This window comes from Lepidothrix coronata, unplaced genomic scaffold (genome assembly GCF_001604755.1).
Source record: "Lepidothrix coronata isolate B3197 unplaced genomic scaffold, Lepidothrix_coronata-1.0 Scaffold79, whole genome shotgun sequence".
Taxonomy (NCBI): domain Eukaryota; kingdom Metazoa; phylum Chordata; class Aves; order Passeriformes; family Pipridae; genus Lepidothrix; species Lepidothrix coronata.
Window position 1 is genome coordinate 3,170,045 of NW_016690259.1, and position 27,167 is coordinate 3,197,211.

The window sequence follows — 27,167 nt, forward strand, 5'->3', positions numbered from 1 at the left end:
AACCACCTGCAGACAGCAGCACCTCGCAAGCTGCAAACAAAAAGAGGGTGTATGCTAGATTTCTACTTTTTATTTGTGGTGGTAGAGGTCCTGCTGAAGGCATTTGGTTTTTCTTTTTTTAATCTAAATACCTTTTCGTTCAGATATGTATTCAGGATTTCAAGAGGCAATCTTCAGTTTTTCAGGTTGAGAACTAAGCAAGAACTGAGGGATTTAACAGTTGAGGTTCTCTGTTTACCTCAACTACTTTCAGAAACTTAAAGGGGGCTGCTTGTCGTGTCAAATGGTAAATTTTTAACTCCAGAGTACCCCAGATTTGTCCAGCAGTCACTGAAATAATCATGCTGTACTACAACAGCCTTGTAGCAAAACTGAAGGCAGTAACACTTCCTACAGAAACTCGTTCAGGAGGAAAGAACGGTGAAGAGAGGAATGGCAGTAACTGGTAGGGATGTGCTTTTAGAATTCACTTTTGAAAAGTGACAAAGTATTTCAGCTGGGCCTGTGTCCTACCTTGCTACTCTAAATAAAAACAAAGGACAAACCACTCCTTTCTGTAACTTGTGAGGCAAAAATGTAAATAAGGAACAAAGCCATGTTTTCTCCCATAATGTTTTTCACATCCTAATCAATGAAGGCAGACCAGAGAACTGCTGAATGGAAAACATCCTTCAAGATGTACAGCTGAAAGTTACTTTTACAAGTCTGCAAAACTTAACTAGGAACCTTTAAATTTCCCTTCTGGCTCCCTGAAGGACCTTGATTTATATACAAAGAAGTTTTTGACAAGCTATTTTTTTATTTACCTTCACTTTTGTCTATAGTAAGGATCAAAGCTTGTACTTCAGGAAAAAGTAATTCCTGCATCTTAGCCTTATAAAAACTTCATCTCTCTATGGAAAGGGTGAGTTGGAAAGATTGAAAGCATGTTAATGTTTCTTTAAGATTATTTAACTAATTATTTTCCTGTAACTAGGTCTGAGAGTAGATGCACAGGGACAGAGGATTAAAAAAAGATGTAGCTACCTGCTGTTACATTCTTTTTACTGCATCTTCTGTGTGTGCTACAGTATGAGAAAAGGGGGGTGTGTGACATCATATAAATATACACACGTCTGAAATAGTAATTCAAGAAATGCTGCAGTGTCACAGAAGAGTAAGTTAGGTGGATATTTATTTATGAAACCCTCATCCAGAGAGATTCAATCTTTTTAAAAGAGGAGTTGCTCTTGTAGCTTGACGTTCTTGGTAAGCTTCCCTCTTATACATAAAACAGATTTTTTTAAAATGAGGAAGTTCAGTCAGTACTTGGTACATGAGTAGGATATATTGAATTGAAAACCTCCCTTAAATTCTGAAAAATCAGGAGACCCATTTGCACAATTTCAAGGTGGTCTATTTTGAAATTATTACACTGAAAATATAGGGCTGTGTCACCAAAGTATAGAAAGTGGCAGTTTTACTTGGACTAGGATGTATATACTGCTACTGGTCTCGGATGTTAAACGCAGCAAGAGATTTTAAGCTCCAAAAGATTAAGTGTTCTAAAACCTGATTTGAGCCATCTCATCCACAACTGTTTAGAATCCAATATGCATGTCTATATGCCAGTTACAAAGATGCTCAGATTCAATATTTAGTCATCCAGAAAGAAGTAGTTTCCACTCTTCTTTTGTTCCACATCCTTAGGAAGAGAAAAAAAGATCACTGTTACTTGAAGTAGTCTTTGGCAGACTTGAGCATAGCTAAAATAAAAGACACTTACTAAGCTCCTTTCTACTTTCCTTATTACTCTTAGTAGTTTCATGTGTTGTTTTCCAGCACAGCAAAACTACCAGGTCAGTCTTTGTTTTACTCCTTATTTTAAAATCTGGCTTCATATTAAACAGTTATGGCTCCTTTACTGTAAAGGTGCTTCTCTCTTACCTTGATGGAATTCAGTTTGTTTATTCTTGGTCTGTAATTGTTGGGGTCTCTTCTAAAAGTGATTTCAAGCTGAGATAAAAATTTATTCATTCCAGCCAAAAGAGTCTGTGGACTGTTAAGAAAAAAGAACATTTCAGCTACATTTTCAGAGTTTTATACTCTAAAGTTACAGGCAGCTTTATCTCCACTCTGAGCTCACTGAGGACTGGAACTGTGAATGTGACCTGTATCTGACATACCAGGAGGTGCTACAGTTTTAGTCAAATGCTGTCTCAGATACTACTCTCATCTTTCAGCAGTATCTCACAGTGCCACTACAGGTCTTTGGCTGGTGACCTTTGCACCCTTTTTATTTAGTATCCACGTGTGTGTGCTTGCACACTAATTAACATTCAAAGGAAAAAAACCCAAGTTGCACCAGAAGCAAAATATGACAAAGATCATAACATACCCTGATGCTGAGGAACAGTTACATGCTTGTGATTTTTAAATTCAAACACGCTTTTTTCCAAGGAACACCATCAAAGCCAGGGTAGCAGTGGGTTGTAGATACATTGTAGACTAACGTGTTTACTTCACCTGTCTTGTGCTAAGTACTTGGAAATTACACTGTTCTAAAAGCCTGGTTTCCAATAAGGATGCTCTTCAAAAAGCCTCTAATTTTTTACAAGAACAAAAGCAGACATATCAAAAGTACTCTTTTATTCTGATAAAGAGTAAAACTCAGGTAAGTGTACCTGGCATGTTGCTGTTGAGACCTGCACAAGATTTGCATACAGTTAACCTTAGCACACTGCTTTCTTTTAATCCATCTCAAAGCTATTTTCCTAAGCAAAGTTTACAACTGGTACTTTTTTTCATTCCTTGCAATCAATGCCACTTATTTGTTCTCCTCTGGTCATAATTTAGCTGTTGTGCAGTTGCTTAAGGCTAGTTCAAGCCAGGGGCTGGTCTAGGTCTCAGGGCCTAGTTTGAGAACCCAACCAAACCCTCAACTCTGGGTCCAGGCAGCCTCTAAGTGAGGGTCAATCCGATTTTCTTTTCCATGATTCAAAACAAAAGCTACAACCCTCAGGATGCTCTTGGATCACTTTAAATACAGCTTAAGTTTCCATAGGCAAGGATGTTTCTCCGTATTTTTGACGATGATCTTGCTTACTAATCCAAACAATCTTACCTGTTTGCCAGTGTGTTCTTGGAAGGAATGCCATCAAAAACAATCACACGATCAGCGAGATATGTAGCCATGATAAAATCATGTTCTACCACAAAAGCTGTTTTTTTAGCATGGAGAATGAAACTGAAATAGGAAAAAAAAAAAAAAAAGAAGAGAGGTTAATATAAGCTTATTGCAAAACTCCTGCCAATCTCAGTTCCCTTCCCCACGACGTGTACTTTACCGTTTAATGACTCTGGCAGCCATCAGACGTTGTTCAGAGTCCAAATATGCCGAGGGCTCATCAATTAGGTACACATCTGCAGGTTTACCCAGACAGAGAGCTAATGCCACACGCTGCAACTCACCACCAGACAGTGTTTGAACCTATTGGTGCGAGGGGAACAAGGCCATATTTACTTCAGGTACAGGTCAAGAGTTAAAGACAAGTTAGGATGTTGTTTCAGGCAATTGATACCTCCTGGTCAATGATGTTTTCTATCTGGAGAGGTTTCATTACATCAGTTACAAACTGGGGGTGTGTATAGGCATCTCTGATCTTCTCGTGCAGTAGCTGACGGACACTTCCCTATCAAAAGAAAAATGCTGCCACTCAGTTTTATGCACCACAAGAAAACAAGGAGAAACAGAATTAATATTTTGTTCCAGGTATAAAAAAATTCTACATATGTACTACAACCATGCTTTTTGTAGCAAACACAATAGTTGATAAATAAGGCTTAAACGTACTGTAGATTTAGGGCTGATCTTCTGTGGTTTGTAGCTGACATTTAGAACTGGGACCTCACCTGTAAAAACACAAAATTTAAAGTGTAAACAAGAGCCCTTCCAGTATCTTCAAATAGGTTTCAGCTAAGGTATGACACATTATTACCTCCTTCATCAGGTGTAAGTCTTCCTGCAAGCATTCGGATAAAGGTCGTTTTGCCAGTTCCTAAAATAAAATGCAAGTTACAGATTAACCACTTTTTGGTAATTTAGACCTCCAACAATTAAGTCACTGATAAAAAAAAAAAAAAAAGAAAGGCTTAATGAGTTTATTTTAAAATTAGGCTGCTTTGAGAATTCCTATATTCCTACATGCAGCAAGCAGTACTTGCTACTACTTGCTTTTTCAAATGGAAGAGACATCTTAAAACTACCACAGTCTAGACTTTTAGCTGAGCTCACCAGGTCAGGCATTGTCCTGCAATCTCAGTTCTTACAATGGGGTAACAGACAAACGCAGTGGCATCGTTACCGCTCAGTAACTTCACCTTCTTGCTACTAGAGAGCAAACTCACGTGAAATCTTCACTAGGAAACAAGCAGTTCAACCTGACTCAAAGCCAATAATTTTGAAGCCTGGCTCCCAAAGTGAAAGAGGACTTTAGGAGCATATTTAGGGCTGGAAAAGTAGCTTCCAGCATAACTGCACTTACCGTTTTCCCCCAACATCACCATAATTTCAGAATCTGTGAATTCTCCAGCTACTATGGATAGTTCAAATTCTCCCATCTTTTTTTTCATTCCTGGGTATTTGTACATGCACATCTTTTTAACCTCTTCTTCATTAGCTGTCTCAGCCACTTTAAATACCAGAGATGCATCTCGAAACCTTAGGTTTTCTGTTGGAACATAGCCATCTAGGAAAATGTTTATGCCTATGACAGGAGGGAAAAAGATCATTAACAAAGGCCTACAAAAAGTAAGACAAGATGAATTGCAATTCCTGACTGTAAATTCTTATCAGGTAATGAGAATGCTGGATTTTAAATGGCATGACAAAAGAAGCAACAAGACTTCCTCTTTTAAAGTGTGTACGTTATGCAAATTGAATGAAGAAAAATCTTACTGAACTACAGAATGGCTGTAGAAGCTCTTCCTGAAAACCCACTATTAGTGATGTGTGTAGGGTTTAAACAAACTAGTGCTGTTGGACCCATTCTCATAAAACCAGTTACTACTGAGTCTCAGTGCTACAAGTGTGGACAATTCAGTTGAACACCACGTACCTCTGTACTGTGCAAACTCTCTCCTGCCTTTCTCTACTATTTAAAAGGTCTTTTGTGTAACTCCACTGTTTACAAAACACCTACAAGTATTAAAATTACGTCCATAGCAAGAGAAAAAGGGCATTTCGTAATTCAGATTTCTGGGTTGAGTTATAAATTTAGGATCATGTAACAAAAATTCTGCAGAAAATAAAAGGATAGTTTTTTTGTTGCTGAACTGTAACAGGAAAAAGTTTGCATAAGAGACAACTGGCATTTTGGTATCGTTTTGGGGTATGTTTAAAGAGAAATATGGCAAAAATTACCTTCTCTTACGCTGAAAGGCATAGTAACAACACCATAAGCACTTGGCACACCATACAGGCAGCAGATAAAGTCAGAGAGATAATCTAACACACTCAGATCATGCTCCACGACAATAATGTACCTGAAAAACAGAGCCAGAGAGATGCTTTTTTACTTCAGTGCAAAACATTTTTTCTTTCTTTCTTACTCTAGCCTTGCATAAACAAAAGCTATCACCGTGATTTTTATTTAATAGGTTTCTTTGCTTTAAACTAAATACATCTGTTAGTGTACCATTCTGAGAAGTCAGCACTTCTGGGGTGATGGGACTGGATATTTCTTCCCTCTGTAAGCAGCCACATATTATTACAGTCTAGCAAAACATTTAAGGCTTGTATTTACCTGTCAGGGTTTATTAGAGATCGAATAGTAATGGCAGCCTTCAAGCGCTGCTTGACATCCAGGTAGCTGGAAGGTTCATCAAACATGAAGCTAGTCCCAAAAGAAAGAATCAAGTCTTAGTGAATGCAAGTTTTCTGCATATTCAAACATAACATTTCAACCATTAAGTAAATGGAAATAAAAAATTATCGTTATTTGTACTGAGAAAGGGAGACAAAACATGAGAATTATGTACACCTGCCTTGAATCTCTGTAGACTGTCACATGGAAGTGTTAAAACAGTTTAAGTATTACTTTGCCAGAAGCTCTGCCAAAGTTATCAAAAGTTACAAAAAATCAGCAGTCAGGAGTCCCATGCACTCATTCTGAGTCATCTTAAATTTAACATGAACGGAAAAGTGGAAAAATACTTTGGAAGAAGGACATCTTCCAGAAGAGTAAACCAAAACAAACAATAAAACCCACTTGAAACCCACACCAACCAAAAAAACCCCAGCCAAACAAAAAAAGAGCAGCCCAAACAAAACAAAACCAAAAAATTCATCAAAGAAAAAACCCCCAAAACCCTGTAACTCTTCTGATCTTGCTTTCTTGGTCCCAATGAGTCAGGAAACAGCACAGACTAGACAGTAATTTCCTGGTTGCAAGACAGGAGAAGAGGGACACAAGTTCCCAGAGGTGGAGAAGCATCTGTACCTTCCTTATTCAGAGAGGCTAAGTGAGGTATGCCACCAAACAGGAAACATTTATGGGGATGAGGGAGAGCTTATGAAGTTGTGATGCTGAAATTTAACACTGACTTCTGAAATCAGCTATTTCCAGTCAGATGAATTAAAGTACAAAAAACTCAGAGAATATATATCTGGAGCAAATATGGATCTTGGCTGATGAGTTGGCAAAAGCATTTAAAAAAAAAACCAGCTTAAAAATATTAATAATGAAGTATTTTTCAATATTTCAAACAAATGTATTATTTTTAACAATAAAAGTAAATTAGAGGACCAGACTGAGATAGATTATTAGAAGCAATGTGTAACAGAAGTAAATTAAACATACATATCAGCCTTCTGAATGCAAACAACTGCACAAGCAAATCTCTGAAGCTCTCCTCCTGAAAGGTCCTCAACATTTCTTTCTTTCAGATGGGTTAAGTCTGCAAATAAGTGGTTTAGATGTTATAACCAACACAACAAACCATATTTTTATTACCTACAGAAACGTGTATAAACACAGCAGACATCCTACACAGAGGAAGAAAACCAAGAGGTAGAATAAGCATTCAGTTTATACAGTATCAGTATCATAATGCTCATAGTGAGTCCAAGCAAGTTGTGGCTTCTCTGCAGAATTATCTGTATGGCTACTTCTTATCCTGCAGAAGGATTCCATTTGTATTGCTTTTTTCACCATGTATTTGGTAAAGATTTCTGGCCCTAAAAAGAAACTATACCAGTTTTAAACTTTTTTTGTCAGACCTGGATGAAGAGTTCTGATTTTCAGGAAAATCACGTCCCTCAAACATTACAGCAAATGGGTGAAACCAGTATTTTCTAGTCAGCTTAATGATCAAAAAAATTTTAAGAATATATTGTAAATATGTATATAACATATTATGTATATACAATAAAGTGGGACTCAAAGCCCACCTCTTGGTGGCACAACGCAGCCCCACCTCTACTACCCAGATCCACCAAAGAGAATCCTGTTGTTAATTTAGCAACACCTAATTTAGTAACAACTGAATGCAAAACACCTACAAAAACTTACCAGGGCAGGACTACACAGATGTTCTTATTAATTGTATTAAGCTCAGAAGTCAGTGTTACTCCCACTGAAATCAGATATATATGGGCTTTAGGGGCAAGGGGGTGTATTAGAGTAACATTTTCTATATGCTGTGGCTCTTCCCAGAAGGGATGCTAACGTTTTGCCACAGTTGTAAGCAAGCAAGAGCAGCAGATGGTAAGGGGCATTTTTCCAGGTTTAAAAACAAGCACTTTCTACCATGAAACAGAAACTGCATTAGATCCTGTTAACTAGCATATATCAGTTAGATTGCCTTTCCACTAGAAAGTTATTTATGTGGGTTCAGATATGCTTACAGCATGCCCTAGGCTTTAAAGTACCTTTACTTTTTTCTCTTTTTTGAAATTGGTATAATTTACGTCTTCCATGACATTATAGTAACTTTATTTTGCCAACACATATGAATTTCTCCAATGCTTTGAAATGTGACTTTACAAAATTACTTACCAAGCTGCTGACATACAACAGTTTGTGTCTTAGTTTCATCCTTCCTATCCAGAATTGATCCCACTGTTCCCTGCATAATAAAAAAATAAAATTTCTGAGAATACTGGATTTTTATACTGAATTATGCTGCTAAATAAAACCTTTAAGCACCAGAGAAGTACCACAGAAGAGGCTCCCAGCCTTCTATTACCTCATGAAACTTCTCACCTTTGCAGCTTTAGGAATCTGGTCCACATATTGAGGTTTAATGATAGCTTTCAGGTCATCTTCCAGGATCTTGGTAAAATAATTTTGTAATTCAGATCCTCGGAAATAAGTCAAAATTTCTTGCCAGTCAGGTGGATCCTGTGACAAAATTAAAGCCTGTGTTTACTTATACCATTAAAAAACCTTAATTTAAAAACTCTAATTTTAAAATTCCCATCAATACAGCAAATAGAATATGCTTGTAAAATAAAAAAACCCAACAACAACCAACCAAAAAGAAACCAAAAAAACCCAAAAAAACCAACAACCACAAACCCCAAAAAACAAACCTGGATAAAAGCTAGTTACCAAGTTGCTTCTGCAAAGTTTCCATTAAGGGGGAAAAAAAAAATTATAAAATTGCAAACCCAAAGTTTAGATATTATTTTCCAGGTGTGATCAGCCTTTTCAAAAAAAACGTTTTAAATCTGCACAGTTAAGAAGCTACTGAACTGAACCTACTGCATGGGGGAAATGACAACATGGATTAGTGTAACTACACTGATTAGCTATCTTGATATAGCTAATCCAAAGGAAAAGGATTAGACTGATAAATGCAATAAAATTTGGCAATTTTCTCTGGAGTAAGTCACTGGCTGATAATAAGGAAAGTGCCGACGTCCTCACAAATTCTGTTGTGTCCACAGATACAAAAATTCAGTCAAAAAAATATAAACACAGCTATCTAGATTGCCAACTCTATTTTACTGCTGCTACATACATCATATTTTCCAAGATTTGGCTTCTGTTTTCCAGCTAAAATTTTCAAGGCAGTTGATTTTCCAATACCATTGGTTCCAACCAATCCCAGTACTTCACCTGGACGAGGGATAGGCAACCTGCACACAACACAGATAACTTTGGATTATATTAATGCCATCACACACCAAGAGCTGCTGGTCAAGTAAATGTTATAACACATTTTCAGACTTTCTGATTAGTTCAGCCTACTTTGTTTACGTGCCAATGTGTAATTCAAACTAAATCAACATTCCTTAATAACAGAAGTTCGTAAGAAATATTTAAGGACAGTCTGCTTTTTAAACAAGGGCCCTGTGAAATGAACACTAACATTTATTTCAGTATAATACTTTTTAATAAGAAAAACATAAAATTAACATTCCTACCAAAAAGGAAGCTACCAAGGTAAGAACCAAGAACACTTTGATATGCACTATGTTTAGATTGTCAAAAACTTGAAGTTTTTTGTCTCTTTTCTAATGATTTGAAAAACAAAATACCTGTGAAGTTTGAAGGCATTGGCACAATATCTATGTGTTGTTTCTTTCTCCAGGTTGCTAGGTAAGTTAACAATTGACAAGGCTCCAAAAGGACATTTCTGTAATTGAAATAAATTATAGATTACTAGTCCACAAACAATTTATTAACAAAAGACCGTGTTCTCTACTGCACCCAGCTGTGCACTTACATTTTTAAATGAACTTCTATCAGATTTCATTTACAGGGTCAAATTGCCAAAAAAATTCTATATCACATTTTTCCAATTAAGTAGTCAGCAATTTAGACTGTCAGTCTACAAATACATTTGTAGCTGCATATATTCTCCATCTCTTTCACAAAAACCACCTTTCTCCTGCTAGGTGTCTACAGACACAAACAAACAAACCAACCCAAACAAAGTCAATCAAAAACAAAGCCAAAAAAACCAGTGTTACAACCCACACCCTGCAACCCAACCAGTTCAGCAAACTGACACAGTTCTTTGCTTTCTACAAACAGTAACAGTTAACTAAGTCTGATTAGTCCAGAAAAGAAAACTGCTTTTTTTTCAAGTTACTGTATGCATTACTAAATATAACAGCAAAATAAGGAAAATGCAGCCCTTGAAATAAAGCAGCGGAACTTTTACCTTGATGCAAATACCACAACCAATACAAAGTGTTTCTGAGATCCATGCTATTTTGCTCTGTGATGTGACTTCTATGCAAAGTTTTCCTGGTGAAAAAGAAATAAGATAAGGTCATTTGAGTTTCTGGTGAATCAGAATTCTTGCCAGTACTATTAAATTTCACAGAGGAGCACATAACTGAGGAACATTCACTGAAGCTTCAGATCTTTCAAAGGCTTGAAAAGTGCCATTATTACTAGAATTGTTCCTGCTTTCAGTGACGTTCCTAAAGGCTTTATGAAAGAAAAGCTTGAACGATACACAAAGAACTGGCAATTATAAAAAAATCATTCATTTTATTAGAACTGGATTTAAAACTTCTCCAATTGCTTAAATACTTTGTTGAATTGTCTCTCTTACCCATTCGAACCACGGGACAACTCTTCTTGCATTCCTGACGACATTTCTTTGGCTTACACTTGTCATGGTTGACTATAGCAATTCTTGTTAATTTGTCTGCCATAATGCACAATTTAGGGTTAAACACATACACCAATTATGAGAAGGAGTAGAGGGAGTCTTCCAGATCCTAAGGGAAAAAAAAAGAAAAAACCCAGAAGAGGCCATGTTACTGACAGCACAGAGAACATACACATCTGAAGTTATTACTAGCAGAATTCAGAGATGAAAAATGCAAAATCATTTGATTTCTCTTTTAAGCAACATGGTTAACAGGGCAAAGTCTCAGATACAAGTAAGAGTACTGATGTGCAAATAATTGCAATAAGCCTTTAACATCAGCTGTCCATCCCACTACTATTTCTCCAGTGTAAAAATAAAAATGTGATTATATCTGAAAATGGATTTGTTTTCAAGGAAAGCATGTAAGAACAGAACCTATACTACTGCAAACTTCAGCTTCACAATCTGCCTTGTGCAAAGCACCCTTGTTCACACTACAGTATCTATTAAAGTCAAATTGTGACATATTACTCCAAGCATATGGTTATATATACATTTACAAACTATCTCAATATTCTGTATTAAAGGATTAAAATACTCTAAAATTTAAACCAGTTTTAAAAAGGGAAAACTTGTAGTTCCATATAAAAAAGTAAACCAGGCAATGTGAACAGACATACATGATGATGTTTGACTGATCTTGAGCTTCGTTACTATTTGAATAACTACAGTTACTTTATGCATCTCCTAATATGGCATCAATGCCTAACAATATATTTCAATAAAAATAAGCCAGATTCTTTATGAAGAAGGCAGGAAGCCTCCACAGGCTGGATCAATGGGCCAGGGCCAATGGTATGATGTGCAGTAAGGCAAAGTGCCGGGTCCTCCCTTGGGCCACAACCCCCTGCAGCTCTACAGGCTGGGGAAGAGTAGCTGGGAAGTGGCCCAGCAGAAAAAGACCTGGGGGTGCTGGTTGATAGTGGCTGAACATGAGCCAGTGTGTGCCCAGGTGGCCAAGAAGGCCAATGGCATCCTGGCCTGGATCAGCAATAGTGTGGCCAGCAGGACCAGGGCAGGGATTGCATTGGTGAGGCCACACCTTGAGTGCTGTGTCCAGTTCTGGGCCCCTCAGTTCAACAAAGACATTGAGGTGCTGGAGCAAGTCCAGAGAAGGGCAACAAAGCTGGGGAAGGGTCTGGAGCACAAGTCCTACGAGAAAAAGCTGAGGGAGCTGAGGGTGTTCTTTAGCCTGGAGAAAAGGGCGCTCAGGGGAGACCTTATTGTTCTTCACAGCTACCTGAAAGGAGGTTGTGGCAAGATGGGGGTCGGCCTCTTCTTCCAGGTAACAAATGACAGGACCAGAGGAAACGGCCTCAGGTCACATCAGGAGAGGTTTAGATTGGATATTAGGAGAAATTCCTTCAGGAAAGGGGTTATCAAGCATTGGAAGGGGCTGCTGAGGGAAGTGATGGAGTCATGATCCTTGGAGGTACTTAAAAGTATAGATGTGGCACTCGAGGACACAGGTTAAGGGGCAGTGCTGGGTTAACAGTCAGACTTTTCTAACCTAAAAAATTCTACAATTCTGTGGAGTACCAGACAATTAAATGTTCCTGAAATCACAAATAAATGCATGCAGAGAAGTGAAATTAAGACTCGTATTCCTCTCTACGACAGTCTCTTTCCTTGCTTAGCTGTTGGTAATGTACACTGACAAGCACTGGATTGTACTGGCAGTGTAGAGCACTTTGTACTAAACAGCTGCAGCACAGGAAGGGAAGGACAGAGAATTTTAAATCTTGATAGAAAAAAAAGGTGGAATATGTTTTAAAGTAGATTTCTATTTCCTTGACCATATTCACTCATAATACTGAGAATAACAACAGTAATTTTACCTTCCTTTGAGCAACATACACCTAAGGACAACTCCCTCCATTCACCCCCGCTCTAAAACAAAATTTAACTGAATTATGAGGCTCTTGGAAGATTACAAGATATTACAGATGACAAACACATTTTTTTAGGTCAAAAGAAAGGCCACAAATAAAGTACAAAGCACTTCCATTTCACCACCACTAAATAAAGGGATGGCAGCCCTACAGATGATGCCAATTCAAAATAATCTCACTGCAGTATGTGTCAGTAGTTCAATGACATAACTGGAAAGGAGTCTTGAAATACTTCAGGTTTCCACACAGTCCAAAGGTGCAGCTTCATCCAAGAAAAGGATTCCAATATTTTTTATTAAAGGAAGTATTTTCTGTTGGACGTCCAGTTGTTTGCTTCACCAAACTAAAGCATCCTGCAGTAGTTTATAGACTATATTTACTACATACAATTATATGAAGAAAGGTTCTGACTTTCAAACTCCTGAAGGAAGCAAGACAAAAACAGGTGGATGGCACATTTACCATGGTAAACTCCATCCTTCCCTAAACTTCAGTTGTGGAACTACAGATACTAATGCAATATGAAAGAAAGGAAGAGACTGACATCTAACAAGGAGCAAAGGTCAGAAAAGCAGATGTTATTGTCTCTTTAAATCCACTACTACCATAGTTACGAATATTTTAATCAGTTCCTTTTAAAAGGAGTAGTCTTATTCCTCTTTTCAATTTCCAAATTATTTTTAAACTAATGTCAAAAGATAATTCTTCATCAGATATAAATGAACATAACTATTAGTTATGCTGCCAACCTCATTGTGGCAGCTTCTACTTTCAATATTTCAATTTTTTTCTTTAATACTTTACATTTCCTAAGCCAGAAAGTCCTATCAACATAGTTGATGATTTAAAATGACTATTAATAAAAATTAAAAAGTGATTCAACAGTTCTGCACTGTCAGGCCAGACTGACAAAGTAGGGCTGAACATTGAAATTACATCCCTAGACCAGGCCAACAGGCTTGGACTAATGGGTTTGCAGTTCTCACTTTAATAGACAAGAAAACAAAGAACTGAAAGCCTTATTTTTAAAGACTACAAAGATGTTTGAGTCAGGGTAATTTTCTTAGGGACAGATAGTGGATTTTGTCAGTACTTCAAATAAAGATACATTCTTTGGGAAGAGATCCCAGTGTTTTTCATTGAAATCCTGTAGTTTACAGTGCACAGAGTATTTGGGGGTGAATCACTCTCTGGTTTCCCAAAGGAAGTGCCTGATCTGGATCAGCCTTTTCTCCAACAAGGCCTGAGCAGACAGACTCCACTGCACCTTCCAGGCAGGGCTCCCCTGGGCTCTAAGGAGCAGGAAACTAGTTCTGTGAGTTACAAAAGCAACATCCACCGGACAAACCTGCCCCAGCCCCCCAAACTCTGCTCGAGGCTCCTGCCTGAGCAGCGCTGATAGCAGCCCAGAGAACCCCTCCCCTCATCACCCACCGCTCCAGATGGTGTTGAACCTAAAGCTCCAAAGCAGAAGAGTGGGATGGGGGCTGCTCTAAAACACCAAGGTAAATACGGTGTGAAGCAATCAGTTCTTGCCACCTTTCTCAGCAAGCTTTCCCACCCAGTCTAGGTGGGATAATCCCACTGAAGTTTACACTCAGCAATGAATCAACCCCTGGTTGGTAAGTAACAAAACAGCTTAAGTTTGGGGGTTTTTTAATTCTAACTCACTCACATGGGAAAACGCCCGTCTGTGGTGAATAGTTTTGAAGAGGCCACAGAAGTAAATATGTACACCTTTATTTATACACATTTATTAAGTACTCAGTGGAGGCGAAAAGAACTAATGAACCAGCGTGGAGACACACACTCCTGCCTCCCTGCCCCCATCTAAACAACAGAAGTGTCAGTTTATCCAAAACTCTACAGTGCTCTTAAACTTTTTTCAGAAAAATAATATTTGTGACTTCTGTCACTCCTGCAATATTTCCAGGACTGTGCTGATGTCTACAATGACAACTGTCCACAAGAGAAAACCAGTAATTTCTACTTAGATGCAAAATAAACCAACTGTCCAAACCCAGACTGAACTCAAGTTACATACTTAGGTGCAGTCAGTTGGGTGGCATTTAAGTTGACATACTGAATAGAATGGGCTGATTCCAAGGTGCAGACAGCAGAACTCTCAAGACACTACACAGGTCAGCAGTGCTACAGCTCAGCACACCAGGAACTGTTCAGGGCAGTCAGCACTTATGGGACAGGAGAAACTGGTACTCAGAAGCATTTAAGTTCATGACTGCATTTCTCCTTTTCAAATCAAGAACAGGATAAAAACCAGTGTGAAAATATTAATTTGTTACTAACTACAAGAGTAAAGCACTGTTTTGAATTAGTGAATGATGACGGAGTGAAAGCAGAAAAGCTTCCCAGAATGATGGACTGACAACACAGGTGAAAGAGTGAGAGAATGAATAAAAACTGCTGGCAAAAGAAAACATTCTGAAAACCCTGACAGTATCATTTACTGAAGCCAAAAGCTGCCCATTAAGTAATTTAATACAAAAAGCAAAACATGTCTAAAAATAAGACATAAAACATGCTATCACAAGCATTCTAAGTCAGCATTCTTAGACTGTCTGGCACAGCTGCTGCACACTCTGACACACTAGATTAAAAAAAAAAAAGCAGCACATATGCAGGCCTTGCTATCTGTCACAAAAGGCAACAGAAATGTACAGTCTGTAGAACAAGTGTAATGCACTTGTACTAATAATATTCATTTCTTTCACAGGCATTGGAGCTAAATTAAAATTTACTAAGGCAAGGCAATTATGACCAAGAAGGATTTGTAACTGCATTGAATTATTAAACCTAAACAAATAAACATTAAAAAAAAAAGTAAATTAAGACTGAAACAGGAGCAAAGACTGTTCAATTAAAAGATGTGAAGGCAAGGTCTGAGTTCAGAATTGTGCCATACTTTAGTTACTCTGCACAAGAACAGTGAACATTTTAAAAAATTACATTCCATCAGGACCTCAAAGATAAATGCTGTGAAAATAAGTGAGGATGAGCAGCATTTCCAGTTTCCTTTGGAAACAATTAACCTCAAGAATTACCTCTCGAGTCCACTGCTGATGGATTACATACAATCACTCCGCAACAAGAACAAGAAAGTTAAGAACTAGAACGCCCAAAGAATATTTAAATGAAAGACACACCAGATTTTCCAACCGCATATGGGAGATCGCTTCTCTGCTAAGTGTCAAAGCAGAAACAACAGTAAATGGTACAAGAACAAATAAAGTTTATTAAGAATTAAGAACTAGTCTATGCTTAAGGTTTTGACGCTTGTTTTTGAAACTGAGACGATGTAAAAAAAGTTTAGACACGCCCCAAATCTACCTACTCTATTAAATCATTGTTACTCATAGGACACGACAGGAATATGAAAATTCAACGTTAACATGAAAGCATATGGTCAAATATACTGACGCTGCACAACGAGTGGGTGTGTTTAGCTGGTGCTGAACACTATTAATTATCACTCGATCTTTAACATTCCCTTTTAACATGAAGTGAAATGCATGAGAATAAACCCATAAATTAGCAATCTACCACAAGGAGTATTTCTCGACCACTTGCTTAGCACTGGAGTTTAGGAAACCGCCTCAGGGAAACTTAAATTAGGATGTGAAAACTGCCACAGGAACTTGCAGGTGAAATGGCCAAGAGCATTCCACAGAGGAAACACTACATGGTCCTTGAGAAAAGCCCTGCCATGCTTTTCTTTAGTTTTTACACATACCTTGTAAAAACCAGCCCTACCCTTTCCACCTTGTGGCACCCACGAGAGGCCTCCATCTCCTCACCGCCCCACGTGGGTACCGGCCTCTCCCAAAATCTGGAAAAACACGGCTTTCCACTCCCCACCCCCCGCCAGAGAAGGAAGTCCCCCGCTTTCCCAGGAGGAAAATGCCGGCGTTCCCTTTTCCGGAGCCCTCACGGCATCCCCAGGGAAGCCATTCCCGCGGCTGGGAGCAGTAGCGGGGACGGCGCTCCCTGACCCCGGCTGGCACAAAACCCGAGGAGGCAGCGGGGATGACGCGCCGCGTGTGCGATCGGTGCCGGCCCGGGCCGTGCCCACGCCGCCAGCGAGCCGCGATTCCCGGGAGCCTCCGGCGCCGACGCCCGGGCGGGGCGCGGGCGAGCCGACCCCTCTCTCCCGCGGTGGATGGGGGCGAGGCCGCCGCCCAGGCCGAGCCGGGCGGCGGCGGCCGGGCCGGCGGCACGGCAGGGGGGAGGGGGGACCCCTTCCCTAGCGTGCGGGAAGGTGGGAATTCCCTGCCGGAGTTACTCACCGGGAGTCGCGCGGGGGGAGCGGAAGCGGTGACGGGGGTGGGAGCGCGCGCGGCGCCCTCGCGCCGCGGCGGGAGGGGTGGGCGGGGGGGAGGAAGCGGCGCCCGGTGATCCCGCGCGCGAGCCCGCGCGCGCAACGTGCTCGCGCCGCCGCCACCCGGCCAAGATGGCCGTCGGGCCCGAGGGGCGGGGAGAGCAGGGGAGGGAGGGATGGGAGAGCGGCATCACCATGGAGAGGAGGGGAGGAGAGAGGGAAGGGCAGCTCGGCTCTCGCCGTAGAGACGCTGGGCCGTGCGGAGGGAGTGGCGCCTCCCGGTGCGGGGCTCCCCGAGCGGAGCCGTGCTGACCCGTGTCCATGCCGGGTTCCAGAACAGAAAGGATTTGCTGGCTTTTTATCCCGCGCTGCGTAACGATCACAGGCAGCAATAACAATTCAGAGCGGGTGTTTCCTCCCTCAAGGAAAGGCCCTGCCGTTCCCTTTCACGGCCGCAGTTTCGGCATTAGGAGCCGAGCTCCAGTATCGGACACGCCCGGGGACTGCTACAGCACGGAAGGCACCGGGACGGACGGTCCCGCTGGCCTTTACCTGCCCCGGGCAGCCCGTCACCTGCACCTGGCACACCGCTTGCTCCCCCGCGGGGGAGCACTTCCAAGCACTAGCAAGAGCCCGCCACCGAAATTCGCACTCCGAATCCAACACTGAGCACGCCCAGCGGTTGCTCCCACACACCAGGAGCCAGCACAGGAAGCTCCGGCGGGTCTCTTTCCCCGCCCCTGGACGCGGATCCTGTGAGGGGCGGCCCCGGCGCCTGAGGGAGAGAGGGTGGAGCGGCGCGCGCGCCCTGCGGCCCTTTGGCCGCCGCCTCCGCCCATAGCTGCGGCGGCGGCTCCCGGCAGGATCAGGTGGGAAAGGTGGGAGCTGCGGCTCCGGAGGGAGGCTGAGGGGAGGAGGAGGAGGAGGAAGAGGGACACCCAGCTCGGGAGGGAGCTCGGCGGGCTGAGGCGGTGCGCTCGCCCGGGTCGGGGGCCGCCCGAGCGCGTCCCTTCCGCGGTGCGTGCGGGTGTCTCGGGAGCGGGAGAGCGGAGCCCGGGGCTGGGATTCCAGCGCGGCCGGGGTGTTCCGCGAGTAGGTGTTGCTGCTTTATTATCGATATTTAAGCGTTTTGCAGGCCTGCGGGCTACGGTGTTGTAAAATTGGTTAATTAATCGAGAAGTGGTGGTGGGGGAGGGCTACCAAGGAACCTGAGCGAAAGCAGCTCTTCGTTTGTCAAAGCCACTTCATCCCCTGGGTGCTGTGGTTTCTAAAGGCGGCTTCCACCTAATGTGTACACTTCACACGACTTGTAAAGAGGTGCTCGAATCCCTTAATGAACAGTTTACATCCTTACCAGGTAAGTTTGGAAGTCTTGGCTTTCACAAAAATATATTAAAAACCCCGCAACGTTTATTTAAATTGATTAGGGATACACGTATAAAATCGCTAATGTAATTCAACTGTGCAGTTGCTCTAATTACCCTTATTTTTAGTGAAATGTATTTGTGACAATGAAGGACTGTAGTAATTTTCACTAGTAGGCTTAAAGTGATGCTCTGAAGGCAGAGTAAAAATAATAAGTGTTTAGAATTGTATCGAGAGAATCATCTGAGAGGTTGAACATTCAGATAAGCGGCTGTTGCAATAGGGTGCTACTGAACGCTTACTATCATTGTTAAATATTAAGTAAAGGTTAGTAATTTGAATGTTTAATGTTGTCGTTTAGTCCTCCATTTGAATAACAAATAGTAAGCATAGTGAGAGTCTGGTTTTTGGATATATCTGGAGACCTTTGAAGGCCTTAAACCAGCAAGGATCTAGCCAAAGAAAATAAGAGCAGGGAAAAGAGCTTATGAGGTAAAATCAGTAGTGCCATTAAGAAAACCAGGGAATCTTAAGGTATGAAATTTCCTTCTGATAAGAAGAAGAGGGAAAACAGTCTTATGGATGTTGGAAAAGTGCTGGTGTAGTCACTGCAGCCTTTGTTCAATTCCGTTGGAAAACCTGTAGTCAGATATTTGCTAAAACTGAATAAAATTATACGATGGGAATGCAATCAGAGTAATTTTTTTTTAAGTAGAAAGGCTGAACTTTGGTTCCCTGAAAGATTCTGAGGTTTAAGAGCAGTCTGGATCAAACCTTTTTACAGTAGCCAGTGCATTTAATGAGACAGGCATATAAGGAGTTTGTCTTGAGTTTTATACATTTTCTGCCATTGTTCAAGCTACTGCAACGTGGTCTAAAAATAATTTTTTTTAAAGATCTTGTACAGCTGGTTGAAAAATTGCGTTTGAAGCTGACATGTAAAATCTCACTTTTAAACAAGGGTGTCACAAAGTGTGCTCCTGGTGAGTTCAGCTTTGAATGTATTTGCATTATATTCTGTAGTGATGAACACAAAATAAATATGTTGCCAAGTTGGAAGCACTGTACAGCTCCGGGTCAGAATTCAAAATGATCTTGAGAAGACTGGTAGCAAACTGGAAATCAGTGTAACTAAGCTCAGTTAACAAGAACTGAGGGAGGAAGAGAACACAGGAAGAAAAAAATCAGAGACCTGATTAGTGGAAAGGCTAAAGTGAACAGTAAACAGTATCCCAAAGAAACATTTGAGCACTGTGGTGCATATTAAATTAAATATAAGTTTGATAATATGTTCTTTCAACTAGACAGGTTAACAAGTGTGATTAAAGACAAGGAAAGTGATTGCTCTGTTGAATAAGGGCCTTAGCTAAAATGGTATGATTGTTTTCTTGAACAATAATAATATGTAGATACCTAGACTCTGCAAGAGTGTTAGGTTTATAAAACTTGATTTATGAGGGAAGCTTGAGAGACATAGGCACACCAGAAAAGAAGAAACTAAGAGCAGATTTGATGAGGACCCTCACATCTCTAAAGGGTTGGAGCGTAAAGGCCAGTGATTAACTAGTCTTGGAGTTCTCTGGAGAGTAGGAGCAGAAATCCTGCTTTTTTCCTAGAAAGTGATACTGTTAAGGGCAGTCTGGTCTCTCAAGGGCCCTTACAGGTGTGAGTTTAAACAGTTCTGTTTGTAATAACCTGGTAGAATTAGAAACTTTAACTGGGGAAAACTGCTTTGCAATCTCCAAGTTCCCTCGAGCCTCGATCTTTATGGAGCTTTAGTAGGAAAGGTCCATGGTGTATCCTTCTGTGTCTCCTGTTTAGTGTGTTGTGGAGGAGTATGTGTGTCCTTTGCTTTCAGATAAGCACCTCTTAAAGGTGTTTTGTTCTGGTACACTGAGGGTGCCCCATTTGGTTTGGCTGTGAAAGGCAGACTGTCCAACCATTTAAATTGGTTTCACTCTGTTTATAAACTGTGTGCCTGCTAAAACGTCTTTAGTGGCTGTTGCTCCACAGGGATGGGATGTTCTCTGGAAAAGAGCAAATTTCTCTGAGGAAGATGGTGAGGGATAAAGTGTTAAAGGAGAGGGGGAAAAAAAGCTGATCCACTGCTTTCTCTTGATCAAAGGATGTGCATACCCTATGGTGGAAAGGGACAAAATGGAAGCGTGGCCTTGATCATGTCATTTAAACATTCATATATTAATGTTGCTAATAAGGAAACAGTGGCCTATTAATGATCTTTTGGAATAACTGAATTGGAAAATTGGAAATGTTTCCAGCCAGTGCTTCTATAGATGTGGTGTGTCTTTCCATTTTTCAGCACGTGTCAAGGAGAAGGGCCTCTAGAAAGATTAGTTGTTTTTACACAGCCTGAAAAAGCCGAGAAAAGTTTTATTAGGTGATTTAAATTACTTTTAAAGCTAAGTATTTGTGTCTTGCTCAATATGAAGTACTTTTACTTCTGCTAGGAAAACATCCAGAAGTGTTGCTTGAATGAGCTGCTGCTGCATTATTTTTCCTTAGCTACCCAGAATGTCTTGTTCCTGAGCTAGTTAAACAGGAGTTCTGTCATGAAAATCTGACTCAGTTAGTTCAACCATTAAAGATTTTCAGTCTTTTGCATCACTAGTACAGAGTATGTGGTTGATTTATTTGCCAGCAGTGGTCTGGAGTTGGGATTTGGATTTTGAGTAGCTTTGCCTGTTCGATAGAAGGAAACAAGATCAGTTTTGAACATTGGGAAACTCGGATGGTGTTTCTTGTTTTATGGTTCAGACCCCCAAAATGATTGACTCAAACTTTTGAGTACATTACAATACAAATTTTGGCAGTGTTAAATTATTTAGAACTTTTCTCTATGCACTGAAGCTTGTAAGAAATCTCAACATCGTAGTCTTAAGGGATTCTGCAGACTTAAAAGTTCTAGTAAGTTTTTTCTGAAAGCAAGTGTAATCAACTTTCTGATATAATCAGAAATCACAGTCTGTGACTTACCTTATTTTGGTGAGTTTTGATAGAATGTTTGCATACTTCTTTTGTCTCGAGGCTGAGTATCTAACAATAGCTATGTCTAGGAATGAACCTGTGAGTATCAGATTTGGAGTTTTTCATTAATTTTCTCTTGAAGTCAAAAGAGATTGAAGGCTTGCTGGTGATGATTTTCAAAAGATGTTTTGTATGATGTTTTTGAGATGTGATTACTTGAATTCTCTTCACTTCTCTATTTTCAAAGGTGGGAAGAACAGCATTATTGGTTTCTATATAAATCTGAGAATTAAAATGAATGCAACTCAACCTCTCTTAGTTTATTGGCACAAAAGTGACAAATAGCAGAGTTTGGACTAGTAGGTCATTTGAGCTTTAAAATTCATAAGTCCAGAAAAATACTCCCCAATGGTTAATAAACATAATTTGAATTTTGGTGTAGGATGAGGGTTGGACTAGATGATTTTTGAAGGTCCCTTCCATCAATCTAAACCATCCTGTGATTCTGTGAAAAATGTTTGGTCTTGAAGTAGCTGTGAACTAAGTGTTTTGTAATTCTTTTCCAAGACTGTTTTGAATTCTTAGAAAATTAGACTACTTGTGACTTGTTGGTCTATTGAAATTGCCATTAATAAATTTAAAGTTGTACTAAGTAGCAACCAGAGGAAGTTATTTATTTTCTATTCTACTCTGTTCTTGATATATACAGGTTTATAATGTAGCTGATTCAGTAAAGAATTATTTTTAAAACTGTGTCTTAAGGAGCCTATTGTTAATACCTGATAGATAATGCACAATTTAAATACAGTGACTAGGGAAAATGTATGTGCTAGTGTATTCTTAGAGAAATGGCTAAATGGATTGTCAATTTAGTTTTTTTAATAGTTTTGATTTTTTTTTTGAACAAAACTTTTCTGCATTGGCAAGGACTTTAAAGCATCTTGTTGCATGAGTTTGTTTTTTTTTTATTTGGATGGCATTAGGATTATTATATCTGTGAATATATATGTGATATCTGTAGGATTAGCTGTGTAGTGCTCAACTTCTTTTCTGAGAGAATGGTGTTTGAATAAGGTTTTTGTTTGTGGCCTTTTGGGACACTTGCTGTTGTCAGTATTTAGATTTTACTACACCTGCAGTTGTTTATTCAGATGTTTTTATGGTAGTTAGAGCTGCAGTTTTGTATATGAGAAAGTAGCATAAAACCCTGGAATACTGTCTCGAGTCACATGTATGAAAATTAAAAAAAAATAAAATAGCCAAGGGCCAATAGAAAGTGTTTGGTGCAGTGAGTGATGTGCACTAGAGAATTCAGATTTCCTGTGTCCCACAAAGAGTTTTTAGCTGCAGAGTTATTAGTACATAGAAAATCACTTCTGTAGTGGGTAAGGTCTGGAGCCTGTGGATACCAGCCTGGTTCTGTACCTTATTTGCTCTCTGGGTGAGGTACTGGAAGACTTTTTCTGAGAATAGCAGAGAACAACATGATGTGATGCATGTGAGCAAAGGATGAGAAGTCACCTCTAGTTCCCTGCCTCTTGAGCACTGTATGTCTAATTTTAAGCTTTAACATAGTTCCTTTCATGGAACTTATGCTCCTCTGGAATGCTTTTGTTTTATTTTTTTCCAATTATTTTTAAGCTACTTTCTAGGAAGTAATAAGGTGGAACCCAGCATGATTATGTTGTAGTGTATGTGGTGGTAGTCTGGGTGTTGAGACTGTGCGTGGTTACTTGAGCAGTGCAGGTCACAGGTGATGATTCCAGATGAAGTTGTGAAGTTAAGGAAATGAACCATGGATAAATGTGGCTGTAATAAGTTGTTACAAATTAGAGACCACACAATTTGTTTAAACTCTCATTTTCTATTTTTAAGGAGCAGTATCTCCAGGACAGGCTTGCTGTAGTTTCTGAATAGGTTTCTGAACTTGCAGATTAAGTAAAACTTTTAAGTGTATGTGGGAGGAGTATGGAGTGAAGTTGTACTGCTAGACTTTAAATCAACAAGGTCTGTTTTAATGTCTTAAAACCAAACAGAACCATAAAAACCAAATCCTGAACCCCTGACTAGCTCTGTATGTGTAAGTTAGAATGATACAAATAAAGTAGGTCTTATGAATGTTCCAAATATGTATTGAAATTTTAAGGACACAAAACTTATGTATATGTGGAACCTCTTAGACTACTTAGTGTATTATATATACTTATACATGTTACCTTATATATGTATAAATAAAAGGTTCTACAGATGTGCAAAAATGTATGCATATATGTGTATATGTATAAACCACATATTCTGTAGGCTATTACCTAAGTGTGAGGCCAAAGAATTAAAGTGTCTGTGAACAAACACAAGCCTTTAATTTTCCCATTAAGCCAAAAATGTGTCAACTAACTCACTTGTTTTCTCTTACTAGAAATGACTACCCCAAACAAGACCCCACCTGGTGCTGATCCCAAGCAGTTAGAGAGGACTGGTACTGTTAGAGAAATAGGCTCACAAGCAGTTTGGTCCCTTTCATCCTGTAAGCCAGGTAAAATCCTACTATCTCATGTTAACAGAAGTTTTACCTATTTTATACTAAATTGAGTTTTTTGTTTTACTTGCACAGTGAACAAACTAAACTATGTGAGCAAGACCCCACATGATTAAAGCAACTGTGTAGTTGCTTCTGTGCTTTGGCATCTTGCCTGGGTGTCTTTGATTTTTGCCAAAGAGCAGCCATGCAGTTGGGTGACCTAAATGTTCTGTCTAAACTTTGTGTGGACTTGGCCATTATAGTGTAGCTCCCTAAAACCCTGCAAATAAAATAAAACTATTGTAAATGGTCCTGAAGTGCAGGTAATGATACCTGCTCAAAATATCTTAAGATCTGTGTTCTTTTCCTCTGGGGTATTTGATTTGCTATTTCAGAAATAGCTTTTGGGAATTTATCTTGGATCTTGCTGCAGCCTAAAGGGAATGATCCCTTTATGTCACAATATTGTGCTCAGGCTGAATGTGTTTGGTCTGATATCCTGGAAGCTTACTTGAAGAAAAATGTCATATGGTTTTGTTGCTTAAACAGGGGGAAAGTAATTTTTTATTGCAGATTAAACTTCAGCTGCTACATTAGAACTGCAATTAGTGTGGGCAATCAATAAAAGGATGTGATTAGTAAAAGGAGAGATAATGACGGGATAGAAAAATATAGATTTGGAATTGCTTCTTTAAATGTGATGGCATTAATTTTCAGGAATACTGTTTTTGCCATCTGTTGCTTTTTGTAGCTAGTAACTTGAAAAAGCAAAAATATTTCAGAAGACTACTTGAAAATATTACATTTGGCTAAAATTTTATAATAAATGAATGGTCTCTGCTAACAATTTTCCCTTAGTTCAGCAAGTTAAATTACAGAATAAGTGGGGAAAATCTAACTGTTAATTGGTGTTCTGACAATCAATATGAGTTACTACTTAACCATTTGAAATTCCAGGACACGTTGACATGGTTTCACACCCCACAGACTTCAACAGCATTGAGTTTTCACAAATTCCTCTGTTTTAGTTTTGTGTCAGAAAAGCATAGGCACAACTTGGGTATCTAGAAATATTTCCTTATATGTTATACCTTGGGCTACATTAGTTTGTAACAGCTGAAGAGAAGCTACATTTGCATCACGGAAATGGGAAATTCAAGACTATAACATTTTCTTTTTCTTAGGGTTTGGAGTGGATCAGTTACGAGATGATAATCTAGAAACTTACTGGCAGTCAGATGGATCACAGCCTCATTTGGTGAACATCCAATTTAGGTATTAAAAAATACTCCCTATGAGTTAGGGTGTTTTATATAACTTTCTGTTGATACCTGTTCACCAAGATAGGAATTTTGGAAGTGAAAGGACTCCTGCATTAATCCTGTTACCCAGCTGGTAAGAAGCCAGTTAGATGGCATTTATAAAAGTGAGATTTTCAAATGTAATGATTTACTAAATGCCTAGATAAGCAAGCAAAAGAAAGGTTTAATAGTATGTCATTTGTGACAGCGTCACATTTACCCTACCTAAGGTGACTTTTATCCAGACTTCCTGTCTTTGAGAGTAATTTGAAGGATAGATGGTTGTTGTTAAAGTAGTCCTGTGTAACCTGACAGCCGAGTTTGAGAAACCTTTTTTATTCTATTCTGTGTAGGATGCTTTCAGTACTTTTTCTTTAACCAAACTTAAGATGATGTTAGATATTCATCACCTTTTTTTATTTCCTTTTTTGAGAACCCCTTGGTATAACAAGAGAGCTGATATTTGATAAGCTAAACATAAGCTTCATTACATACATGTGCTTATTTGGCATCTTGGCCCATTTCTTGGTATTCTGACATTTCTGAAGGCAGACAAAGGAGAACAATGAAAATCAACTGTGTGTACATAACCTAAGGTGAAAAAGCCACCTTGTTCTTTAACAACAAGTTTCTTATAAATCAGTAGACACACATATTCATTTTTAGAACATTTAAATCCTTAGTTGTTGCAAGCTAGCAATAACCTGATCCTGAATATTTTTCTTTATGATGCTTACATAGCTTGTGTTGCTTCTTGCAGAAGAAAAACAACAGTGAAGACATTATGCATTTATGCAGACTACAAATCTGATGAAAGTTACACTCCAAGCAAAATCTCTGTCAGAGTAGGAAATAATTTTCATAATCTTCAGGAAATCCGGGTAGGTCTCTGATGCTTTGCTTTGTGTCTTAAGATTGTTCTCTCTCATTAGGACATCTGATGTAGAAAAATCAGTTTGGGAGGTAAAATATGGCTTTGTGCTTGAAGTGGGAAAATGGCTGGGTTTATTTTGCTGTTTGCTTTTAGTTTTTGCCTTGTAAATTTACTCGTCTGGTTTCTGGTTTTTTATTAGGCTCCATTGCCAACATCATTATAATGGACTTGATGTATGGATCCTATAATGGGACAGAGAGCAGGGGTTTCCAGAACTAGTCTGTTTAGAGTTGGTTAAACTTTGATTTAACTCATGTAAAATACCTGCAGATGTATGCATTGCATGCATCAAAAGGGAAACTTAGCTTTTAAATGCTTGCTTTTTTTTTTAAAAAAAAAGCATGAATTTGAGTTATTTTTTCATTAATGACTTGCTCAGCTGTTGAGTCTCATCACTAGGACTCAGAATTTAAAACTACAGATTTTATTTATAGCTATGTATGGTGCATAAATATTTTAGAGTCTGGATTTCATTGTTGGGAGGCTGCATATTCTCTTACTAACTGGCAGCATCTGATTCAAAGCTAACTTTGAGACTCTGGAAAGAGAAATTAGGACACAAAGGCAGATAACCAGTTCTGCAAAGGTTTCTTTGTATTCTGCTGGTTAGAGAATCTTTATGTAAGGGAGAATCTGCTCCATATCTTCTAATAGCTGACTCCAGCAGCTGCTGGTGGTAAGAGCTAGTGGAATGGAAGCTAACTTTTCTGTAATCATACACAGAGCAAACAAGATACCAACTTAAGTTGAAAGTAGTGTAAATTATAGTCAGATATGTTCATTAATGATATTTAACTTTTGAGTACAGTTTCTAATTTTTTGTAAAGCTTTTTTTTTATATATTGGACAGTCACTGAGATGTAAAAATTGTGAAAGGGATGCAGTTTTTTAACAATATGATGCAAAATCCAATTTCAGTTCTAAAGATATGCTTAAGACTTTGAATGACACAGAGTTGTAGTGTTTTATTAATGTTTTTATTTACAAAAGTGTAATAGTCAAACCCAGTATTTTTTCATAGTGATGCTTCTAGCCAGAACAAATGAGATCAGATTTGAGTTGCTTTAACTGCTTAGTTTTGCTTACCTTCTGATAAAAGCAGATTTAAATTAGTCTATGATCTTATTAGATGTCTACCTTCTAAACTAATCAGGTTTACAGGTATAAGCAGGTATCTTTGCTA

The 27,167-nt window shown here is 39.2% G+C and overlaps 2 protein-coding genes across 6 annotated transcripts in view; one reads left to right on the forward strand and one right to left on the reverse strand.

Moving 5' to 3' along the window:
- Positions 1-1,139: 1,139 nt before the first annotated feature.
- Positions 1,140-17,596, reverse strand: ABCE1 (ATP binding cassette subfamily E member 1). Of its 3 annotated transcripts, none has more exons than XM_017820110.1 (18): positions 17,578-17,596; positions 10,552-10,720; positions 10,153-10,238; positions 9,524-9,621; positions 9,004-9,121; positions 8,244-8,381; positions 8,037-8,106; positions 6,840-6,936; positions 5,784-5,873; positions 5,402-5,523; positions 4,524-4,745; positions 3,978-4,037; positions 3,833-3,891; positions 3,561-3,671; positions 3,327-3,469; positions 3,104-3,226; positions 1,927-2,038; positions 1,140-1,684 (listed from the first exon to the last, which is right to left on the reverse strand). In XM_017820110.1, the coding sequence occupies exons 2-18, from the start codon at positions 10,652-10,654 to the stop codon at positions 1,637-1,639; spliced, it is 1,800 nt and encodes a 599-aa protein (XP_017675599.1). In that variant the 5' UTR covers positions 10,655-10,720; positions 17,578-17,596; the 3' UTR covers positions 1,140-1,636. The 3 variants fall into 3 exon arrangements, with proteins under 3 accessions (XP_017675599.1, XP_017675598.1, XP_017675597.1); XM_017820109.1 differs by lacking the exon at positions 17,578-17,596 and adding an exon at positions 17,434-17,553; XM_017820108.1 differs by lacking the exon at positions 17,578-17,596 and adding an exon at positions 16,850-16,912.
- Positions 17,597-17,644: 48 nt separating this feature from the next.
- The window catches only part of ANAPC10 (anaphase promoting complex subunit 10), a 35,957-nt gene continuing 26,434 nt past the window's right edge, over positions 17,645-27,167 (forward strand). Inside the window, exons 1-4 of one of the 3 annotated variants that reach the window (XM_017820112.1) lie at positions 17,645-17,750; positions 23,648-23,764; positions 24,934-25,024; positions 25,811-25,931. In XM_017820112.1, coding sequence (XP_017675601.1) covers positions 23,650-23,764; positions 24,934-25,024; positions 25,811-25,931 — 327 coding nt within the window. In that variant the 5' untranslated portion in view covers positions 17,645-17,750; positions 23,648-23,649. Of the gene's footprint in view, positions 17,760-18,154; positions 18,239-23,647; positions 23,765-24,933; positions 25,025-25,810; positions 25,932-27,167 lie in introns of those variants that run through there. The other 2 variants (XM_017820113.1, XM_017820111.1) reach the window with 2 other exon arrangements.

Excerpts from the sequence above, each read along its gene's own strand:
- ABCE1 (XM_017820110.1), bottom strand. The coding sequence starts at position 10,654 with ATGGCAGACAAATTAACAAGAATTGCTATAGTCAACCATGACAAGTGT. Across the intron at positions 8,107-8,243 it reads AGATTCCTAAAGCTGCAAAG|GGAACAGTGGGATCAATTCT; the intron begins GTGAGAAGTTTC and ends TTTATTATGCAG. Across the intron at positions 4,038-4,523 it reads GGTGATGTTGGGGGAAAACG|GAACTGGCAAAACGACCTTT; the intron begins GTAAGTGCAGTT and ends ATTTTATTTTAG.